Source organism: Urocitellus parryii, chromosome 14 (assembly GCF_045843805.1).
Source record: "Urocitellus parryii isolate mUroPar1 chromosome 14, mUroPar1.hap1, whole genome shotgun sequence".
Taxonomy (NCBI): Eukaryota; Metazoa; Chordata; class Mammalia; order Rodentia; family Sciuridae; genus Urocitellus; species Urocitellus parryii.
Window position 1 is genome coordinate 49,474,970 of NC_135544.1, and position 24,313 is coordinate 49,499,282.

At 46.8% G+C, this 24,313-nt stretch overlaps 1 protein-coding gene across 1 annotated transcript in view; it reads left to right on the forward strand.

Moving 5' to 3' along the window:
* The window catches only part of Ebf2 (EBF transcription factor 2), a 177,283-nt gene that overhangs the window by 107,656 nt on the left and 45,314 nt on the right, over positions 1-24,313 (forward strand). Inside the window, exon 7 of the mRNA XM_026411608.2 lies at positions 18,377-18,458. Within this exon, the coding sequence (XP_026267393.1) occupies positions 18,377-18,458 (82 nt within the window). The remainder of the gene's footprint in view (positions 1-18,376; positions 18,459-24,313) is intronic.

A 24,313-nucleotide genomic window follows, 5' to 3' on the forward strand; every position in this document is an offset into this window, starting at 1 on the left:
CCACACTCTCTGCAGGAGGGGCCACCCTGGCAGGAAGGTGCCCGCACTTTTGTATCCTTGTTTTTTTGTGTGTCTTCAACTTTCTAGAGTGGTGGAAGGTCCTTCTAGAGCAGAAATTCCCAGTTGTCCTCGTATCAGGGGTTTCCAGGGAAGCGGAACTAATAAGGAGCTGGCTCGTTGTGGGGCCGGCTGGGGACTGGTATCTGAGATCTGTAAGATAGACCAGAAACTCTGCAGGAGGTGATGCTTCATTTTGGGGGCAGATTTCATTTTTCTCTAGGAAACCTTGGTTGCTGCTTGTCAGGCCTTTGACTGGATGAGGCCCACCCACATTCTTGAACATCATCTCTGAACCTAAAGTCAAGTGAGTGTTGATGCTGACCACGTGGACGAATCCCTTGAGAGCAGCACCTAGAGAGCTGGATTAAACAGCTGGGTGCCGTGGCCCGGCTGAGCTGACACACCACAGCCCTGATACTGTCTTCTGGTTCCTGAATTCCAGAACTTCTGAATCTTCTTGCTGGGCCCTAAATATCAAAAGGACATCCCTGTTCATCCCAGGGAGAGGATTGATTTTCAGGGAAGTTTGGAGAATCCAGATCATTCCATAGGAGATGAGTCGAACCTACAATGTGCCCCTCAAACTCTGCTTACAAGTCATCGGTGTCTTTGGGGGTCTAGCGGTGGTAAGATCCCTTAGGAAACAGGCTGGGAATCTGGAACGACTCAGAGGTCGGTCTGTATGTCTGCACTTGGACAAGTGGACCACTGGAAGACTCAGTGAGGATCCCGGAGACCACGCAGGCTTGCGGAGTGACAGAGAGCTCTCGCCAGCATGCTCTGAATCAGAGAAGGCCAGGCAGAGAGAGGAAGGGGTGTGTGACACGGAGGTAGCAAGACCCATGTCAGCCCAGGACGTGGGTCTTCTCTGCCTCACAGGGCTGATCCGAGAGCCTGGATCCCCATCCTGTCCCAGCAGACTGCTGATCATGTCTTAGTCGACTTGGGCAGAAGAGAAAGCAAGGGTGGGGGTGGGAGGAGGGATGTTTCCGAAATACCTTCCTTTGGCAAGGGGTGCCCAGGGCACCACGGCTGAAGCAGCCTGCCTTTGTCAGGCCCAGAGGACACAAGAAACCTGGGTTTGTCATCCAGGCTGGAGAGAAAGCAGAGCATGAAGAGGATGAGGAAGTCCTGTTTACGCAGGGCACTGTGGCCCCCTGGCTCCTGGGGACAAGAGCCCTCACCGTAGAAGGGCTGCCAGCTCTCCTGACCCCTCGGAGGAGACTCTTCAGACATGGGGGAGCTGAAGCAGGGTCTGCCCTTGCGTAAATTGGGAAAGTAGGAGAGCCGTCACAGTCGGCAACACACACACACACACACACACACACACACACACACACACACGAGCAAAGGCCAGTACAGCCTGTGCAGAAAGATTCGGGGGGACTTCCAAGGAGCTGGCTGACACCTGTGCCTGCCAGCTGTGCCTGTCAGGTGTGCGTCAGGACCATTTATAACTGGAGTCTGAGTTCCCAAACCCAAGTTCAGGGGTCGTCACCCTCCCCTGGCAGATGCCTTCCCCGCGCGGGCTCTGAGGGCTTCCGGACCCTCCTCTGCCTGGGGAATGAGAAGCTGACACTTGTCCCTGTCCTCTCGGTTGGCTAGGATGGGACTTGGGACCCTCAGCCCCGAGTGACCCAGAAGCAGCTGCTCTGCCCTGAGGCCCCCACCAGCCCCCAAAGGACACCATCCAGAGGTGTGGCTGCCGGTGACCGGGTCCCAGGAGCTGTTCTGTGTTTCTGGCAGGTGCCGTGCACATGCACTTACACGCACGCACACGCACACGCACGCTCATGCACACACTGCAGAGGGCAGCGGGCGCCGTGGGCTCACAGGATGGGATGAAGTGACATAATGGTGGGGTGGGGGGACTTGGGAATGAGGAGTTGGAGGCCCCAGAGGGGAACATCCCGAGGCCCTTGCGAAGTTCTGAGTGCTCGGTGACACTGCTGCACGTCTGCCCGCTGCGCTGTGAAGGGCCTCGCGGTCTTGGTGGAGCCCAGGACCCCGACAACTCCCCGGGGGCCACCCCCACGTCACCCCAACGACCCCCCTCAGGTCATTTTGTGCACCCTTGGTTTTTTGGAGAAGAAAAAAATCCTTTCTGAGTTCTGAGAGTCTGCGAGAGATCCTGAACTCACAGGCTGTTTAAGAGTGAAACTCGACAGAAGTCTAACGTTTCAGATTGTTCCAAGGGGAGGAGACCTGTCAGAATTTCCTACAGGGGAAGTGCTCTCGGGGCTGAGGCGAGAACACCACCAACCCTCTAGCTCTAGGAGCCGTGGGGCCCTGGAACCAGAACAATCGAAGATGACCAGGTCCTGGGCTGCTGGTCAGGTGAGGAAGCAGGACTGAATCCTGGAACCACGGAGTGTCCCCCCAAGGCCAAAGCAGGTGTCTCCCAGGGGGAACCCTCAGCCTCGAACTGCAGAGCGAGCCCCTGGCTTTCCGTGGGCCTGGGGGTCTCTGAGCCCCGGTGCGTACAGTTGTGATGGAGAGCGGCTCTTCAGGTGTCACTTGGCTGTACTGAAACCCAGCCTGTGCGCTACAGGCACGGAAGAGCTCCTGCCCATCGACTGACTCGAGAGTCAAGATTCAGGCGGAGACATCTGATTCCCGAACCCCAGAACTTGGGATCAGTCATGCTCATAAAAGCCATTTGGCCCTGTTTTCTTTGTGAACAAAACTATCTGCGTTGGTTCATTTAATCCAGCGTCTATCTGGCAATTATTGACATTAAATTGATTGAGTGTTCTGAGCCATGTTTCAGACACCCAACACAAAGCCCCCCGTTCGTTTCACGGCTGAATACGGAGCACAGACCCCTTCTGGATGTGCTCAGCTCCACGCTTCACCCCGACCTGGGAGCATCCGTCCCTCCTTCACGTGGAGGCTTCATTGCTCTCCACGCCCTCTCCCTCCGCAGAGTTCATCCTCTGGAAATAACCAGGGCCCCCCGGGTGGAAGGCTGAATCTGCGGTAGGGAAGTGGACGATACCTGCTATGTCACCAGAAAGTTCTAGAAGGTTCTCCTTGCATCTCTCAGAGATTATCCAATTTTATAGGGGAGATTTGGGAGGGAAGGTGCGGGAGGGGCAAGAGCCCGGGAGGGAGACGCGGGGAGGTGACAGTTCTGTGGAGAACCCGGGGTGAGGGCCCGCGACACGGGGCCCCCAGGCTTTCTCCTGCAGGTCGCGCTGCCTCCTACATTGCATTATTGGCATTAACCCAGGCATGGGAGATTGATTTTGTAGATCACATGAAAAGCAGATGACATCCATCTTCCCTTTGCAGTGAGTCATCTCCTTAGGAGGCGCGTAAACACTCAGCGCTGACAGTGGCGCTAGGAACGAAATGGAGCCACGAACGGCTTCGTCACTTTGGAGAAAAGTGTGACATAAGAGTCACCGTGCCGGGCTTTGTTAGAGTCGTGGCCAGCGTCTGGTCACAGTGCACTTCTAACAGGATGGCGGAGATGAAGACAGGTCGTGAATGGCGGGGACGAGACCTCACTGGGCGTCTCAGTTGAATCATATCAAACTCAAATGAAAACGCGCCGCCCCTTTTTGCCTCACCCGGGACCTCAGTTAACAAGCAGAGACCAGAATACCTTTGGCTCAGTGGACAACCGGCATGACCATTTTTTTTTTTTTTTACGGTGACCAGGTGGGTACTGAGGGTGTGGGCATCTTTCCTTATTCACTCATTTTAGGAACTTTAGACGGGGGTCATCTGCCGAGCCGTGTGTCCAGTGCGGTTTCTCCAGCTCTCCCTGTCCCTCTGAGCCTGAGTTTCAGCTCCAACCCCCTTAAGGCAGGAGCCTGTGGGGAGCAAGGGAGCAGCCTTGGCTTCTGACTCTCCGCCTTGAGGTGCAATGGTCTTCCTGGTGGTGCTGCTGGGCGGAGGTGTTCTAGAGGGGCAGGCCTGCTGATGGGCATGTGGGGAGAGCTGGTGTCAGGTCCCTGGTGTCCAAGTCTGCTGTGGCCTCCCAGCCTGGCCAAGCCAGCTCTTCCATGCGTCTTCCCCAGGGAGTGGTGGCTTCTCTTTCCCAGGCTTGCAGACCCCGTCCGCTTGCTCCCTGAGAAAGCAGAGCAAGCTCTGCGGCCTCAGAGGGAAGGGCCGAGATGTTTGACTTCCAGGTCAGCTGCTGACTCCCGAGGAAAGTCATTTTTGTTCCTTTGATGGTTGTATTCCATTATCTGCTGCATAGAGATAAACCACGAATCCCGCTCCAAACTCCAGGGCCGGGAAGGCTCTTGTGGATAAAACCAGGTCTCTGGCTTTTGCAGATTATTGGATATTGGGTGTGTTGATTATCTAGTCCTTCCCCTGCCCGCCCACCCACTGATGTTAATTAAAATTTTAGTCGCTTATTTAATTCCCTGCCTGACTCCAAAAAACCTTGAGATGGTTCCTTTGGCTTATCAGCACTGCTTTCAAAGGCAGTTTGGAGGGTGAGAAAACCAAATGGTAGAGAAAGTCGTAACTGAGTTTGGGGGACTAGGTGGAACTTTATATTTTTGTGTTACCATCTTTATGATATATATTTGTGTATGTGTGTGTTAACTCCAAAATATCCTTTCTGGCAAAGGAAATGGTGACTGAACTGTTTGAATGTTCAGGGTCTGTGTCGATATCCGATATTCCCACGTTCTTTTGGTTAACAAAGGTGTTATGGTTGTTGTTTCTGTTGGCGTATCGAGATACCTGGTCTCCAGTGAGCAGACTACAGAGAGGTATTCTGCTGCACTGGGCTTAAGAACAGACCTTGATAATGAAGGGTAGGAATGAGTAACTAGAATGAGCTTCAGAAGTGGTCGAGATTTGTAAAGCCAGGTAGAGCATAAAACCAGATTAAAAAAGAAAACCTCAGGCTGGGGCTGGGGCTCAGTGGTAGAGCACTTGCCCAGCCTGTGTGAGGCCCTGGGCTTGATCCTCAGCACCACATAAAGATAAATAAATAAAGCTATTGTGTCCATCTACAACTTAAAAATATTAAAAGAAAAGAAAAGAAAATTCTCATCTGTTTGGGAGTTATTTGGAAAGCCAGAGTTTGGGCTAGGCTCCACCAAGGACTTTTGAAACGTTAACACAAACTCAGGTTCTTGTTTTAGGCAAATTGGGGCTGATTTATGAGTGTCCGGTGAATCAGCCCATTCACATTTAGCCTTTGTTTGAAGCTGGGGTGAAGAAGCTCAGTAGCTCAAATGGGAAGGGAGAGTTCATGCCTGGCCTTCTATTTTGAAATAAGATGGCCCCGTTGCACGTTGGTCTAGTAATCCAGCACTCTTCTGAGCACATGGACATGTAAGGAAAGAAACATTAGAAATGTACAGGGGGCCCGGAAGAGGTGCCCAAGGCTGCTTCTGACCCCAGTGACGAGTGCTCCAGTCTGCACCAGGCTCTGAGGCTCACATGAGACTTTTTGTCTATTTAAAGAGAAAATGGAAGAAGCCATTCTGGTCATGGACTTGCAAGCAAAGTGAAAACGGAGTGGGCACTGGCCTCTGCCACAACCAACTTCAGTACAAAGGGCAGAGGTTGTGACGGACCATGAAGAAACAGAAACTTCTCTCGTGTCATTGCCGAGAAAGTCAGCACTTTCCATACTAAGATTTGAGAATCTACACAATCGTTGGTGCTTCCCACAGAGTTACTAGATGCTTTAGAATCAGTGTAGTTTGAATGAGAAAAAGACAACTGAAAATAAAGACCGATTCCTGTGGCCTGGTGAAGAGGTGCTCAGGCTGAGAGGAGACGGATGCGATCATCATCTGCTCACCTGACAATGCTCTAGAATATTACCAGCCTTATCTGAATGCTTTCTGTATCAAATTCTTGACCTGATTTTTGTCCCAGTTTCTCTTTTATATCATCTAGGTTCAGTTCTTCTTTAAGGAAAAAAAAAAAAAGCTAAAAACATTCTCATGAAAGCCAGCTAACTCTGAGTAATAGAAAAAAGTCTGTTTTGCTAAAGGAGTGACAGAATATTGAAATACTGGTTTTATATTTTTATGTGGGTTCGGCAAGTGCAGTAAGAAGGTGGCTGATGTGATACCTGACCTGGTCTTAATGGCCAATGATAATTCCGTATGTGCCACCTGCTACCTGTCAGGGTACACATTCCTTTTTTCTTTTTTTTTTTTTTTTGGCACAAAGGTCACATTAACTGTGGATCTGGGTCTCTGTAGCGAAAGTGGAGGCAGGTCATTATATTTGTCGGATGGAATCGGGATTGACTGTAATTATCTGGGGTTTTCTTCTTCGATCTCCCCTTTCCCAACTTACTTCCCCCTGTCCCAAGTTTTAGGTAGTATCCAAAAGCCCAACATGTCACCCTGAATTTGGGAATTCGGGACAGAGAGAGGAGAGGAGAGAAAGGAGGAGGGAGAGAGAATGAGTCACTGGAGTCAACTAGAAGTGGTGCTCGTGGAGGAAAATCCTCCTCCTGCCAAAAAATAAAAGTAGAGAAGTTTCCCGGAATGTGTATATTAGGGGAAAAAAAAAAAAAAAAAACTCCATTAACCAAATGTGCGGCTTTGTGAACTGTTCTATATCCCAGCGTTTAAACATCACCGTTTCTCTTTCTCCATGATAACTTGTCAGAAATGGCTCAAAAGCTAACTATACATGGTCCCAATTGCTTCCTCTTGACTCTCTGCTCCAAGTATGTAATTTGGGCTGCGCAAAGATGAAGAAACACAAAGTAGAACTTCTTGCCTTTCGGTAGGTGGGACGGCTGGGTGACCACCTGGCTCTTCCCGGCCCTAAGCTCTGCTCCGGTGAGTTCCAGGAGTGCGAGGCCAGCATTTCACTGGAGAAGCAGGGAGACCCTCCATCCGGCCTACCTTGTGAGTCTCACCATTAACCACTTTTTTTTTTTTTTTTGCTTTAGAAAAACAGTCCCGCTCATGGGCCCTGACTATAGAGAAACCGGGTTTCCCATTATAACCATTCAGAATGGGATGTGAGAAATCTGGAAGAAATACAACACATTCAAATGATTTTCCCTGAAATCTGAAGTCATTACTACCATGTCCACAGCCATTCCCGTGTCTTTTGAAACAAAGTAATTCTTGCCTCTTCTTAGTATTATGATTCCAGCTATTGTTATGATCCTTCCAAGGAGCCACTAAAGGCACAGAAAGCTCCTTATTTTTAGACTTAAAAAAATTTTATCTTGAGCTGTTTAATCTTCTCAGACGGACTGATGGCAAGGTCTATGGTTTGGTCGAGAAAAATTGTCCACGTGTCTTATGTTTCCAAACTACCCAAGGAATAATGCTGCTGAGCTTAAAAAGAAACATTATTACAGCCTTTTTCAGGTGTTTCCAAAATATATTTTGCCCTTGAGGCAGTTGTTGCTGGGACCACAGGAGGCAGCCATCCCCTGTTCTCCTTCCAGGTATGGAGCCAAGTCCTCTGCAGTCTATGTCTCTTAGGAAGACAGACTTCAGATCAGGCTGGGCATTTGCTCCCAGCTTTAGCCAGGAACCTCCGGGGGGCTGGTGTGCATCTTCCCTTTCTTCTTAGCTCTCAAGTTAGCTTATCTCCTAGGTCTGTTAAAAAAAAAAAAAATATATATATATATATATATATAATCTCAGCTGGTTGGTCGTGGGAAGGTGTATTTGGTAATGACCCTGGGAAAGCAGTTTTTCTATTCTATGGAAAAAATTCCGACTTAAAACCTCACTATAAAAAAGCTAAATTGCAGTGATAGAAAGCCAGGCACATTTCAGGGGAGTCTATCATTCTGGCCTAACAATCTTTTGGTCGTTGATGTTAGTGACTTCACAAATGGAAGGACCGCAGAGTCCTGCCTGTGTTTTCTCTAAAATTACAGCCTCTTCTCTCTGAAGGTTTGCTAACTTCCCCTTGCAGCCCATGCACTTCCCACGTTACCTCCCTGGAGTCTCTCGACTAACTGCCTGACGATTGGTCAGTCTTGCCTTGTCCGTCCACCTTGCTGCCCTGCAGTGAATTTTCTAACAAGCCTTCTACCCACACCCTGAGCTCTCCTGATCCCAGCTTATTTGGGGGGGGGGTCAAAATTAAGCTTCCTTCTTGGTTGTCAAAACTCTACAGTTTCCCATTTTCAAGTGCACAGATGCCTATTTTTCTTTGAGACTAAACTCTCCAGCATTAAAGAGAGACCCTTCATTGTAATCATTACCGAATGGATACAGTACTAATGGAACTTAATTGTTTCCACTAGATGGATCTCTGGTGTTTTTGGCAGCCAAAATGAAAATGATTCCAAATACCATCAAAGGGGCTTATAAGCACCCAGCATGCACAGAGTGTTTTGATATACAGTGGAGTGTTAATATCATTATCTCTCCTAATACAACATACGGTTACTTTAATCCTTTCCCGCCTCTGTGATCTTGGAAGATCCGACGGATAGACGGCAAAGAATAAAACACTGTACACAAGGAGACAAAGGGAGAATTAGTCCCCATCCTCGGGATGCGATTTTTTTGATTGTTTGAATGTTGGCTTCAAATATGTACCTTTATCAATACTGACTTCTGTATCCTCCACGCTAGTTTGAGTTTGTATGCGACATCAAACATACCTTTTCACACATGTTCTTTCCAGATTTTTTTTAACACTTACTTAGCAGTTTATAGAAGGAAGTGAATGATCTCCTCAAGCTGCTTACAAATTAAAAAAAAATCTGTGCTTATTAATTATGCAGGATTAGTCTAATTATAATTCAGCAAATTAATTAGCGACAGAAGGTGTTCTGAAACATTGGAGTACATTTGCATGTTAAATGGAGAGGCTAGTCTGTAATATATGTAAATTTATGCATGGCTTCATAGTTTAATTTAAAAATTTGCAGCTGCATATGGTATGGGAGCAGGTGAAAAGTCAGTTTTAGTTTAATGATGCTAACAAACATTGGACGGTGTCCTGTCTTAGCAAGAGAATGCACTCATATTTGCTAATCTATGAATCTGTCATAAGAATATAATGTTACATCGATGCTGAGCTCAAGGTCATTAGTGAGTGAACTCATAGGTGCAATAGCTACAAACTGCAAACCGCAGAGAGAGGGTGATGGCACGAGGAGCCCAAACTCTGAGCTTCTTTGCTCCCTCTCTCCAGCGTTGTATATTTCGTCATCCAGTCTTGCTTCTGGGAAAGGCACATTCCAACCCGGGGAAACGGGCATCTTTTCGCATCACCAGTATCTATTCTGGCAGGTGGAAAATAGCTGTCCAACCTTGATTCCCTTTCCAAATATTCACATTTGCACTTCATTTCAATTTCCCGGAGTCGTGGGAAAGTTATTACCGAGTTACGAATTAATGGTAGGGTAGAGAGTTTTACACATTGGCCTCAACCATCTGGCAAAACAGTAAAACCAGCGGACCAGGCAGCGGCAGAGGGCTCTTGGTGTAATTGGTGTTCACTGCTCAGCCTAGCATAGAGGAGCTTCGCTGGGAGGGCAGAGCCGGAGGGGGAGGGGCGTGGGAGGGACAGGGCCGGCCAGGACAGCAAGGACCCATGAAGCTGATGGCGGGCTAATAACTTCATTTCTCTCCTTCACCGGAGGAGTCAGGGTACTAGGAAGGCAAATAGACTTGTATTTGCCTTCTGAAGTCTCACTGAAAGATTTTTTCTGAAGGAAGTCTGTAAAAATCACATTCAGTTTTACTCTTTTACTCTATTCTTTCTTTTCCGGGTGAGAAAGGAGAGGAAAGGGATAGGGTGAAGGAGAGAATGTGGATTTGAAAAAAAAATATATATATAAAAGGAAAAGATGAAACTGTGCACATTGTCCAGAACCCTCCAAAGACACGTTATGAGAACAATGAGGATGACAAGCATGCTCTTAGGGTGATGTCCCATTCCCATGCAGGCCCAAAGACTTCAATTATTATTTTCATTAATGCTGTCAGATTTTTCATCTGAAGGCAAAAACAAGGGCTTTTCCTTAGAGATTTTTTTTTTTCCCCCTGTGAGCCTCATGGTGCCAAGTAATGGAATTCGGGAGAGTGAAGATGTGTCTGAATATAGAAGGAAAAAAAACAAACCCAAACAAAAAAAGTGATACAGAAGCCCTGGTCCTGAGAAACTGGCGTGTGTTACTGATTGGAAGCAAGCTGAGAGTCCAAGTGGCCCCCTTGCCTGCGCAGCTCAGCGGCGGTTTGCAGTCAGTTGCTTGCCGCTGGGGCTAGGGGAGACAATCACTTCAGAAGAAATCAGGAAATGGCTCTGAAATGAAGTCTATCGATACCGAGTCAGATTTACACAGTGGGGGAAGCCGCTCCCTCCTGGTGCCTAAATGAATACAGCAGATCCTGCTCAGGAGGCAGCGTGTTCAGAAAGAAGGATCTATTGCCAAACTCAAGTGCCACTTCCCGGAGCTTGTCATTGGAGTGAATGTCGATAGGAAATGATTCCATGGGGCCTGTTGCCAGTTATTACGAATCGAATCGGCGGATTGTGTATGCACAGCTCTGAATTCTTGTGTTGACCAGAGTTTACTGAGGACTTTGACCACGCCCCCTATCTTTTGGTGGTGGAGGTTTTCCATGCAATCTGATAGAATGAACTAATGACGTGTGTGTGTGTGTGTGTGTGTTTTCCTTTTAACACTTCTCCTTAACAATTAGGGGACTTCTTAGAGAACATATCAATATTGGAGAGATAACCAGTGCAGAAAGAACCAGATTTGAATTTGTGGCAATCCCCTCTGGAATGATTTTGTTTGGAAGCTGGGTGGTTTTTTAAAATACAGTGGAAGAGAGACTCAGTACAGGCAAGGGGGACATCAGCACGTCCAGAGACAGGTGAAAATGCTAATTTACTATGTGCCAGGCATTTACCCGAACCCTACATGGGTAAGTAGTTCTCACTTCTGGCCTTGGAAGGTCCCTAATTTGTATAACAAATGTTTAATAATAGTAAAATAATAATAATAATAATAATATCAAAAGTCTCAAAATCACAAAGAAATGGCTTGAGAGGGACTCCATGTTAGCTGCCACATATAAAACTGAAATTATCTGCTGCCAAAGGAATTAGCTTCCTGTTCTATTTAAGCATCTTCATCATAGAAGAGGCTCCTGTCCCTTTGGGTAATGCTTTCAAATTTTAGTTTTGGTAACTTGAATCTCAGAAAAATGTTTTCCAAGGTTTAATTCAACCTCTCATGTTGCATATTTGATTTCTGGCTCTTCCCCTTAGTGTCCTGGTGGCCCAGTGGCCTTGGCTCTTCCTCATCTTCTGGGGCAATCTTTTCGGGTTTTTGGAGAGGGCTGCACCACCTTTGGAGCCTTTGGGTTCTTGGGAAGTCTGTTTTCTGAGCATCTGAATGACTTGCTGACTGTCCTCTGCCCAGTCCAAAGCAGTCACGGAATGTCTGGAGCAGGCTGTCTTTACGTGGAGCGGTGGACAATTTGGTTTCCTTGTTTTGTTCGGCCACCTGAAGAAGGACTCTGCACTTGTTTCCAGAGTAAGAGGAAGGAAGTGGCATGGTCAGCATGGAGATGGGGAGGCACTTGTCCCCCGAAACCAACCGCTGCCTGGCCAGGCACCACGCCTTTTTCTTACAGGGAAGCATGGCCAGGCTACAGCCACAGTGACATCTTGCTAAGATCGGACAAGCTTTACCATCTGGCACGTCCCCTAATCTTGATGACCTCCATAAAATGGGGATGGGAATACACCCACTCCCAGGGTTGGGGGATCAGGTGAAATTGTTCATGGCAAATAATGCGAGTCCGTTGAATACAGGCTTTTACTAATTTTTATAATGATCTCCATAGTCTTTTAGTCAAGAGACGCTGGGGAGGTTGAGTGTCGGTGGAAGTAAGAAAATGTGTTGCTTAAAAAATTTCCATACACTTAGAATTTTCGCATCTGAAATGCACTTTCATTGAAGTCATTCGGGTGAATAAGTTTTATATAATATGTCCCTTTCTTAGGACTATATGACAAAATTAAAGAATTTATACCTCTCCGATCACATATTTGATATTTATGGCTTATGGGGTTATTTAAATAAGTAAAGTAGGTACTCATTTAAAAAATGAGTGTAGTCATCCCCGGTATCTATGGATACCACAACTGATGCTCAAGTCCTTAGGTATTTATCTCAGCCTACGGAAGCCAGTCAATGAAAACTTTTGAACATCTTCTCTCTTCTTGGGACTTTGTGCCAACCTGTGCCATCTTGCCAAGCAGATCTCCTGAGCCAGCACTCAGTCTCTTGCAAAATTATTTTAGGAGGCAGCAAGAGCCCATTGGAGCTGGAACCCCAAAGTCTCCTCATTCAGGGGGCCCCAAGTCAGAGTCTTTGCAAGACCCTCAGGCTTCAGTGTTCTTTCTAGCCTGGGTGGACACCTTCGATCCTCGGCAGATCTTTCAAGGTTCCTCCTCTTCAGGCCAAGGCAGGGCTCACGACTGCCCTTTTCCTGACACAGTGCTGCCTGGGATGGATTCTGTACAAGGGTTTTGGGGGAAAGAAAGTGTGTTTCTTCTGTTGTTGGAAGGTTCAAGGAGGAGGCCACCGGGAAGACCTCGACTAAAGCTGGGACATTTTGGTTGTGTTTTTCACTGGTCATAAGTGGGAACCAATCCTCGGGAGTTCCTCCCACCATAGAAAGCCAGGTAGTGGTCACGAGGACCAAGTGCAGGCTGGGGAATGCAGCAGGGGGCTGTGTCCATCCAGCATGGCTTCTCACCTGAGCAGAGCTCACCGAATCCCCCAAAGGATGTGAGTTTATAGGGAGATCCTGGGAGAGAAGAAAGGCAAGTGCCCCCTTCCTTTCCAGTGCCACCCTGTGATCCAGCCTGTCCCTCCATCTGGTGGCTGAAATGATAGAAGAGCGCTTTAAGGAAAAGGGCTAGCTCCTTTTCAGAAGTACAGAAAAAGTCAATTGTATTTTAATTTGTTGCACTCTAAAACTGGAGGTTTAGCAGCTAATCCAGATAAAAGGTATCTTCCTCACAAATCAATGGACAGGGACCTTTAGGTACCCACAGGGCTTGCGAGGCTACTTAACTGGATACTTGGCTCAGCCTTAGAGATCCAGCCTGATGATGTGACCAATATGGCTGATAAAGAGGACCAGGACTGTGTCACGCTCTCGGCCTGGGGAGCATGTGAGGGTTCTGTGTAAAGTGTGGCCTGGTCATAGCCGAAGTTGTTTCCAGGATAGGAAAAGTAAGTGATTATTTGTTGGTTTGTTTTGATGGGAATAAGGAACTAAGTTTCAAAGTGAAGGGTGTCACACTTTATTTTACATGGAGTGAGCCTCTGCGTTCTGCTAGCTGTGGCCAGTGCTCCCTGGTTCACATTTCTTCCATACACATCCCTGTCTGGTCTTTTTCTTAAAAGAAATTTTGGTACCTTCCACTGTGCTTGCCTGAAGATATTTTTTGTATTAAAATTTTTAAGAAGGGATTAGATTGTGGGCTTCAAGTGGGAGGCAAGTTGGATGGTCTCTTCCATAAACCCTGAGCCATAGGGTGCTGGGTTTCTTGATAGCCACACCATTGGTCGAAGTTCCAGAGTCTTCCTAGAATATTAAGCAGTTGTGCTTCCTGTGGTTTCTGGTCTGTGTGTCCCCAGAACTGGACCTCAACTCTGCACCTGAACTGCATGTATAGTTGGAAACTCAGTTTCTCTGTAAGATGGGTGCAGGACTAGCCTAAGCCACCTGAGTTTCATTATGTTCTTGAACAGTGTAGAGCACTCTGTCATGGCAGAGATCCGGAGGACAGCAGAAGAGATTTCTTGGGCACTACGTGATCTGCTGGGATCTCACTCAGACCCACACCCAGGGTCACCAGATTCATCTCAGACTCACAGAAGCACATTTTGACTGGTGTGATCATGTGTTCCACCAGGTTGAGCTTTGTGCCTGTGTCTGAACCCTTGTGGCATGCAGAACACACTTAATATGTGTTGGTTAAATGAGTAAGTAAATAAATTCGATTTTCAATATTAAGCAAGTTCTCTTTCATGACTGTCTTTGACCTGGTGTTTTCCTCTTTGATGATCTTATTCTCTAAAGAGCCAGAATCCTTCATTTCTCTCCACCCCCAAATTTGTTTTGTTTTCCTTCACTCCCCCCTCCTACCTTTTAAGATCACTTTTTGAAAAAAAAAAAATTTTAGTGGCTCTACTGAGCCAGAACTCACATACCATAGAGCCCACTGTTCAAATGTACAATTCAGGGGTTTTAAATATGTTCAGAGCTGGGCAACCATCCCTGCCCTCGGAGCAGGGAACAGAGAAAGTCGGGCGGAGGTGATTGCCAGAAAGATCCAGGTTCCAATCCTGGGTCCACCGCTGATGGGGTCTGTGGTCACTGCAGATCCCTAAATTCTGAGGTCTCTGTTGTCCCCACGGCAGGACACCTCACAGTTCCTAGGGTTATTGTGAGAATCAGGTGAGCGCAGAGTCCCTCCTCCAGGGCTTCCCTTTCAAGGTTTCCATTACCCATCGTCAGCTGGGATCTGAAAATACCCAATGGAAGATTCTAGAAATAAACAGTTCATAAATTTAAGATACCTTTCTTACAGCCCACTGTTGTAATCATTTTATTTTACTATAGATATCTTTGTAAATCCCTCACTGTGCCTCATTCACGAATTCCTCGCTATCCTGGGTTCGGATCTACAGGAAGGGACATGGGTTTGGTTCCATCTAGGGTTTCAAGTGTCCGTGGGGGTCTCGGAATGTATTCCCTGAGGATAAAGGGGCTGCACTCGATGTTCAGCAAGTCATCTTTCCTGTCCTCCGTGACCCCCTGGCCTCCAGCTGCAGACCACATGGGGTGGTGAGCAGGGACAGAGATGCAGTCTTCCCCCAGGACCTTCCCCTGCCTCAGAGCACAGAAAAGGATCCTGAGCATCTGGTGCATCTTGCCCAGCCACCTGCCATCCAGCTCTGGGCACTGCCAGCCCCAGCCAAGAGATCACCCCCAGACCATATTTTCCACCAACCAGCCACCTCCCTTGTTTTTCTTTCACAGTCTTGATGGGTTTGACCTATGTTTTAGGACCCCTTTGCTGCTACCCACCACACACCTACCAGCTTGGTCTTTTTGTCTTCAGTGGGTTCTTCCTCCAAATACCCCTTTCTGGAGAGCTGTTGATTCTGCCCCTTTTTCTTTGCAATCATAAAATATGGATGCTGGGGGAACCCTAGAGTTAATCCAGTTAAACCTTTCTTTTCACAGTTGATGAAACTGAGGCCCCTAGATGGGAGGTAACTTGGTTACATCATTAGCTGGTGGCGGGTCAAGCCTAGCAAGCTTGAATACATATTTGTGGAGAGAAGAAATGCCTTTTGGTATATGATACTGCCTCAGTGACCTGGGGACCTGATTGAAATCTGAGGGTTTGAGTTCACATTTTGACCCCATCTCGTCATTCCTCCCGGTCCATAAAACAAGGATAAACTGATCCCTGTTAGGGCTCCCTCTGAAGGAATGCAATCAGAAGCCTTGCGAACTGTAGCCTACTAAGTGGTCGTAGTATTTATGTTGTCACCATTGTTTGGAGAAAGTGGAAATAACTCCCATCCCGATGAGAATCTGCACATTTGGTCTGAATCTTGTAATTCATTTTGGTTTTCCGTGGCTGAGTGGAGAGAGCTGATATTTTCCAGGCAACTCTGGCTGTGGAGAGCTGGAGACCCAGGGGATTCGGAGAGCAGTTGTTCCTTGCAAGTTACCCTGTGGCTAGTAGATGGTATGGATAGTAGAGCGTTTGGTACCAAGGCCCTGAGCACAGTGCTTGGGAGAGGAGAGAGGAGAGGGCTGGAGAAAAATCAGACGTGTCAGTAAGCCCAGAATTTCTTTTAATTAATTTTTAGATCTACTTATTAAAAAATCCAGACCATAATTTCTGATGCTGGCCATTTAGAAGTAGTCATTGAAGGTTATGCTATTATATAATCTCCCCCTCTCAGACCCTCTGTCTCTTCTCTTCTCTTCTTTTCTCTTCTCTCTCTCTCTCTCTCTCTCCTCCTTTCCACCACCCTTCCCCCTTTGTGAACCAAATGCTAGGTCTTTGCTGGACAGGGGTCTGTGTAGGTTCCAGACTCAGCCCCCAGACAAGCGAAAGAGTAACGGGGTGTTTTTCATCCAAATAACTGTTAAGGGTCCTAATTTAAAATGAATAAAGCCTTTCACCAGGCTCCGTGTTTCCCTAAATCAATTTGATTTTATGTAAACATTTATCTCTTTTGCACTTTCCCACCTACCACACCATTCACATCATAATGCCTTCGTGAACATTAATGTTTTCGCCAGATACGTTTCGGGGCAGGACGGGGGGAGGCCGGGAAGTGTGGTACACAGAATGCATTCTAAGCAGTCCAACCCGAGCAGAGCTTTCCAAAAATCAAGGAGTAAATGTGGACAAGCACTCAGTTTGGCTTAGGTAAGAGAAAGATATAAATCGCTGTCGGGGGTGTTGGGGGGGGTGCAGATAAGATGTGGTTGGGGGCTATTGTTTGGAAAGACTTGCAGTCAGAAATGGCCAGTTTTCAGCACGTCGGCAGGACATCTCCGAGGTTGTTAAGTGGCCGCAATGGCTGACATGAGTGTCCAAATAGCAAATATTCCTCCTTCTAAAAAGAACATGTTTGATTTCTGCTCCATCTTTACTTATATCAAAGCGGCTCTCCTTGCTGAGCGCTCCAGCTACTGCAGGCAGACCTTTCCCTGCACTTCCCGGAGCTGTGGCAGGTTGTGAATTGACACACGCGGCACAAGCCACGCCAACCACCCTCATCCTTCTGGATGCATCTCTGATCCAGACCCAGACACCTTCGGCAGGGGAAGCCACGCCTGACCTCCCACACACCCTCTAAACCAAGGAGAAGAGAAAAGCAGATGCTAGAAGATAACGAAAAGATAGTTAGCTGTGACTTCCCAGTTCACACCCAGCCCTGTCCCCAGATCCAGACAGGAGTGAGTGTGTTGCCAAATGTTTTTAGCAAACAAGAGTCAAAGGGCCTCAGCTTCAGAACAGGCTCTAAACAGTCCATTCCCCTTCTCCTTCCTTCACTGTTTACTGTTTATCTTCTCATCAGGGTTTTCTTTCTTTCTTTCTTTTTTTTTTTTTTTCCAAGTGATACATACAGTTAATTGGAGCGCTCTCTAATTCTTTTGTGTGATGGTTAAAACAATAAAAATAAGCAGAGGGTCACCACGAGAGCGTTTCACTGATGGATGCTTTAAAATAGAATTTTTTGGGGAAGCATTGTTGATTTCTACTTATTTTTTGTTGGTAAATCCCAGGGAAAATGTATATCGTTTCCTTTAAAGTTCTAATTCAAGGCATGGATGTGAGAGTTCTGGAGGGACTTTGGGACTGCGGTAAAATTTCGTTGTCATAGTAACAGAAAGGGAAATAGGCCTCACTCACCTGGGACTTGAGTGCGGCAAAGCTGGATTTTTTTTTTTTTTTTTTAAGGAAAAGGACTCTGCCAGTGAAATAAATGAAAAAACTTACTGTATTTTGAAACAAAATTTCAAATAGGAGCCAGGTGAATTGCTGCAGAGGACACTTTTGCCTTTTTTCTTGGTCGATGTCGTTGCCTGATCCGAGATACCCAGTTTTGAAATTTTGCAGATCATTTAAAATAATATTGGCTTCGAAAATATGTTTTACAAATGATAACCTCAGACAGTGAGTCTATGTCTTTGTATTTTTTTTTCTGAGAATCCATCGACGGTCTGAAAGGACAGTCCCACTTGTCATTAACCATAAACTCCCCAGTGCAAACCTGCCCAGCCAACTTCGTCTTTGGCTGTTCCCAGGTCATTTTCTGATTTTGTATGCATCGGTTTGAAAATATCAGGCCACTTTCAAGGGTGAGCTGGTAGGTGTCTGTGCCAGTAGAGAGCCAAATGCATAAGGAACCCTGGGATTCTGGACCACATCCTGCCATTTTTACCACCCCCTCCCCCAGTACGATTTTCTGTACAGCAGGGGTCACTGCTGCGTTGGAAGCCTTTTTTTTTTTTTTTTTTTTTTTTTTTTGCACAAGGAGTGCTGTGGAAGCTCCAGCCCTTGTACAAACCAGAGCCCAGCTTGGGAAGCACTTAACAATCCCCCACAGTAATGGAGAAGGGGGTGCCGGGCTTGGATTGAAAACATCCAAATTTGCAAATTGCAGAGGGTCAGCCATGTTCCTCTCTGGGCAGGACTGGTTGAAATTCCCCAGACCTGAAACACAATCGCTTTTTTTCAAATCAAATCTAATAGAATGCAGATAGAGTCTCCCTTAAAAAATGTTTACTGAAAAATGTAACACATTGCTTTCTCTTCACAGATTCTTTTTAAAATTTTTCCTCAAGTGCAATCAGAATTGTTTGAAAACAGCAGGAAACCCAAGGGACATGAGAAGGTTTCAGGTAAGATCTCGCCTGTTAAATAAGTCATCCAGTTTTCTCTCTCCTGCCTACTCCCCCCCCCCAAACCATTACTCACTGATACTGTGAGCAATACAAAAGGTAACTGTAAATGATAACTCTCCTCTGCTAGTATGCAGGGGTCCCTCGTTTTGTAGTGTTTAGGTTTTCGGCCTCCATTGCCAAATCCCCACGGGGAGAGGCACCAACCCGTTGCTGGAGATTTGATTTTTAAGCCCTCAGGCTGCCCCTTGCACACACAGCTGCCCACAGCAGGAACCGTGTTCTTGATATTCAGCCACCTTGGGATTTTTCAAAGCTGCTTCTCTGTGCTTTCTGCAAGCAACAGCCCCTGCCTTCCTCTCCCACCCATTAACTATTCAGTGGTCTGTCTCCAAGCCTGTTGGAAAGCAGCAGTCCAAACAGCCGTGGTCACTTTAAGACCGCAGCATGACAACAAGACCCACGGGACGGTGACCCAGCTGCCTGGCAGTTAAATCTGCCACCGGTTTCATCACCCTTGCCACTGATGTACTGAGACGAGCTAATAAAAACACAGAGCAAAGCAAAGAGCACGGGTTGCTGCTGGGAGCAAGGGCCGCCCTGCTCCAGCCCCCTTCCTTACACTGCGAAGGACCCACATTTAATTCTCCAAATGGCTTTGGTGCCGTTCGTGCCCACGCTAAGTACATGGTACCCCCTTCTCCACGGGCAAATGAGAACTGGGCTGGACAATGGGATGCAAGCTTAAGACCTGGGGAAATCCTTGCAGCAAAGTGAGGAATGAGGGTGGATGATGAGCCCCATGCTTCAGGAGAGGGCAGGGTGGCTCCGGAAGGCTAGGCAACTTACCCCTGATCCCATAAGAAGGCGGCAGAGCTGGGAGGATCTGTCATCGGATCTCCACCAGACCACGGACACGTGGCACGTGGTAGCTGCTGGGTCTGTGCTTCGCTATCACACACTTCTTGAAATTCTTAATAAGTTTGAACAACGAGCAGTTCATCTTGTCCAGGATCCCACAAGTCACGTGTCTGGTCCCACCTGTCCCTTAGAGAGCTTCTGAGGCATGGCCACAGTCAGAGAGGCGCTTGGGAACAGAGCCTCAGGAGAGTGAACAGGGTGGTGGGTCGTAGCTCGGGGACAGTGCACTTGCCTCGCACGGAGGCCTGGCTCCCCTCCCCAGCCCTGCAAAGTGAAACACAGAAGAAAAGGTATAGGGAGGTGGGCGTGCACAAGCCAGAGAGAGTTACTTTGAAAACAATTCCTTTTATTCATTCTTTCCCTTGCATGGTGATCAAGCATTTTTGCTGTGACCAGGACATATTTTTTTTTGGTATGGTTATAATATTTAACATTATTGCCAGGCTCCCTGAAAAATGTCAAGGCCCCCCATCTTATCATGCAGTCTTCCCCTGCAGTATGACCCAAAGACACAGAACTACAAATCAGCCTTCTTGGGGACCCAGCAGGAATGAATGTCATCCCCAGTAGAAACCTCACTGAACTCACTGATCCAAATACGGAGTGAAATAAATTTAGTCCAAGGAAGAGGGAGGTTTACAGACATCCCCAAGAGCCTGATTGACCCAAGCTCAGCTCCGTTTCTGGAAGACACACGGGCGAGGAAAAGGAGGAGGAGGCTTGGATTCTGATTCTACCCTATTCCCCACCCCCACTCTCCAGGGGCTTTAAGTTTGAGAAGATGCTTCTACATGGGAAGAGCTTCTAATAGAATCCCTTGATGTTTTATTTCCCCCCAATTTTAGAAGCACATTCACAAAGCTGATGCATGCTCACCTGAAATTCACTTCCCCAGTTCTTCACTAAGTCAGGTCTTCCTCGTGCCTGAGTTTTTCTCTGGCTTAGAATAAATGTTGCTGCCTCAACGCGATGAGGGATTTTCATCCCATCTGAGCATCTTTGACTTCTGCAAGGATGGGGGGGGACTGTCAAAACAAAGTTTGTAGATTGTGTTATTTCTAGGTGAAAGCGAAAATCAATTTTGTCAGGCATTTTGTGACCTTGAGGTCAAATTCGTACAACAGACGATTCACCATTTTAGCCACCTTAAAGTTCAGGGACTTTTAGGACATTCACAGTGTCATGCCACCATCTCCACCATTGGATTCCAGCACATTTTCATAACCTCAGAAAGTTATCCCGGGCTTCCTAATTCTACTTCTGTTCTCCGTGGATTTGTCTATTCTGGAAATTTCATGTGGATGAAATCCTACAGTAGGTGCCCTTTTGCACTTGGCTTCTCTCTTAGCATAAGTTCTCCAGGTTCACGCACGAGAATTCAATACTCCATTTCTTTTTACGGTGGGATGATATTCCATTGCCTGGATACATCATCTTTTATTTATTCACTATTTAGTTAATGAACACTTGCATTGTTTCCACTTTGGGGTGATTTTAAATAATGCTTCTGTGGGTTTTTGTGCACCAGTTGTGTTCGTGAACATATGTTGTCGTTCTCTCGGGATTATGGCGAAGAGTAGAATTTCTGGATCATATGGTAACTCTAACTTCTTGAGGAACGACCAAACTGCATTTCGCAGTGGCCTTTCCATTTTACATTCCCACCAGTAACGTACCAATTTCCTAACTCCCCGACACACTTACTTTCTGATTTTCATAAGATCTAGCCATCTTGTGGGTATACAGTGGTTTTTGTCTTACTCTGGCTCTATCTATTCCTGTTGCCTAAAGGTGCTGAGCCTCTTTTCCTGTACTTACCATTCATAGGTGAGTCTTATCTGGAGAAATATCTATCCAGTCCTTTGCCGACTTTTCAATTGGGTTACTTTTTCCCATTGTAGTTGAATTATAGAGTTCTTTGTGTATCAGGAATATTGTGTGCTTATCAGATATGTATTTTGCAGATATTTTCTCCCATTCTATGGGTCACCTTTTCATGTCTTCAGTGTCCTTTGGTGCATAAAAGAATTGGCAATTTTTCTGTTGTACTCAGATTCTCTTAAGAACATAGCTTTCGGTGAGAGCTCTTTGACATGGAGAAAGCTATTATGGAGGAGGCTTTTCTATGTGCTATGACGGTCAATTAAGAAACTTGGATCAAATTACAAACATGAAGCAAAGCCAGAGACAGTAGGCACTCATGGTGGTGGGGAGAGTAATCAAAAAGGGACGGTACATTTTAGGAATTCCTGGCATATGTATCTCATTCACAATGACGAAAGTTAAAATGGTTTTTAACCATGTCGGCAAACTTCGATTCGTTACTTTTATTACATGATCAAACATGGGTTTAATATCAAGGATTCTTTGGTGATGATTTGTTCAAAACAGAATAGGAACCCAGGCCCTTCTAACAAAATCATGAACTCTACATCAGGAACACAGGTAAACCTGGACTGTTTTCTCAAAAATAATCAGATGAGACCAAAATCATACCAAGCTTATTCTGGAGACTGAACCAATCCTCTTTAATTCAGTTGACATTCTAAGTAGGACAGGACATAACAAAATACTTACTGAGACACCACGGGTCTTAACCCTTTTCTGGTCCAAATCCCTCTGAGAAGCTGGTAAAAGCTGTAATCTCTATCCCCACGAGAAACTGCATTTGAAGAAAGTTTTGCTTAAAGTTTCAGTGGTTTCCCAGACCTCTTGAAACATCTCTTAGGGTTCCATGGGTTCCTGACGTCAAGAAATCCATCCCGCCCCACGTGGGCATCCTTCATGAGAGTTGACCCTTGGTGACGGTCCACCCACTCCGACGCTCTGGTGAGGGCACTCTGGGCTTTCAGTGCCATCTGCTCCCAGTTGATCCCTGCATCCCTAGCCTCCGATTTCCTCCTTCTCGGAGCTGCAGATCTACAGCTCGGCCTCTCTCCTGGGCATCTTCCCTCCCAAGACTAATGAGCACACATTAAACAACTCAATTCTTACCCCTGATTCATTTCTCCCTGTTTCATGGTTGAAGCCTTGCTCCCTCCTCCGAAGTGTCTGTTAAATCCATCTCTCTCCCCAGAAACCGTGGTGGGTCCTCTCCTCCTTCCTTGTCAACCTGCCCTCGGCTTTAATGCCAAGTCGTCTTCTAAAGCATGTCATGGATGTCGACTAGCCAAGGACACACAGCTCAGGTTTTGAAAGGCACAGCTGGGGATCTTCTTACCAGGAGACTCTTCCACCAGGCCCATCTCTGACGCTCCCAGAGGTCCACTGCTTGTGCCTGCCACTACCATCCATGCTCTCAGGACCTTCTTATGTGCTTACTCCTCTGCCTGAGAACCCCCTCTAACTGGAGCCTCCCCCAGGACCACAGCTGCCCGTCACATCCCTGGTATTTCCTGGCTTCCAGCAGCACCGCTGGCTCCTTTGTACCAGCACCCATTCTCCTCAGTCCTCTCCTGTGTCACGCTGTCAGGCCACCAGGGGTTGTCTCTCCAGTATTCTGTGTCCTTCTCGAAGGTGATTGGTATGCTTTACTTATTTTTAAGAGGAGAGGGGAAGAAAAAAAGAAGGAAGGGACAATTCAAGTTTTCTGGATTCCCATGTATATAGAAAATTACTTCTGCCTTCCTTGAAATCAGGCAATGAAGAGAAACACCTCGATTAACAGCTCAGTGAAGGAAAGAAAGCAAAATATGTGCCCAATGTAAGATGACCTCCCTGATTTATTTATTTATTTATTTATTTGGTGTTACGGAATGAACCCAGGGGTGCTCAACTGCTGAGTCACATTCTCAGCCCTTTTTGATATTATATTTGGAGACAGAGTCTCGCTAAGTTGTTGAGGCTGGCCTTGAACTTGAGATTCTCCTCCCTCAGCCTCCCAAGCTGCTGGGATTACTATTGTGCACCAACCCGCCTGGCTGCTTTGACCACTCTGTTAAGGCGTAACAAACCCCATTCTTTATTTCACTGCCATGTGAGAGTGGCCATTATAAAGTCCAGGAGAAAATCAAGCCCAAAAAGTGACTCAAATATATCATCATTTCCCACATTCAAATTCTAAAAAACAAAAACAAAAACAGTAGAAACACACAATAATTTAGGGCTCACTCTTGCTAACTCTTGCATTGATAAGCAGGCAGGTGTCCAGGTTAAAACTCGAGATGTGCCATTCCATTATGCGTCCTGCTACCCAGTGTTGCTAAAGACATTCCATGTGCCTGGCACTGTGTGAGGTGCTGGAGACACAGCAGAAGCAACCCAGATAAAATTCTCACCTGCAAAGGCTCGTCTCCTGGAGGAGAGACATGGAACCCAGAACACCTGAGGGATCTGCACAGCAGAGGTCGGCTTCTCAGTGGTCCTCCAGGACCTTGCCTGTAGACAGTGGACCTCAGCACAGTTACCTGTGTGGAGCCCCTTGGAACCTAGCAGTGGTCAAGGGTAGGTGATGGGGAGTTAGTGGACAGCACCATTACCATAATAGCAAGTGTGGCTGCTCTTGTGAGGTGTTCAGCACTTCTGAAGCATCATCTACAATGTCAGACTTTTTCCTGGGGACTGGACTGTCTAAAGACTTGGGTACCGAGTTTTAACCTGTGGCTTCAAAAAGGCTAAGTTTGTAAAAGGCAATGATCACCGTAGAGGGCTGAGGGCGATGTTTCCCTTCCCAAGGGCAGAACCACCTTGTGCATGAGATCATTTTGGCATTGAAGACCTTGATACACGTCCAACCTCCAAGTCATTTTTTTTTAATATTTATTTTTTAGTTTTCAGTGGACACAACATCTTTGTTTGTATGTGGTCTGAGGATCGAACCCGGGCCACACGCATGCCAGGCAAGCATGCTACCGCTTGAGCCACATCCCCAGCCCCTCCCAGTCATTTTGTATTTCTAATGATAGGAACGTCGTTTGGGGGGACCAGGTGGGGAG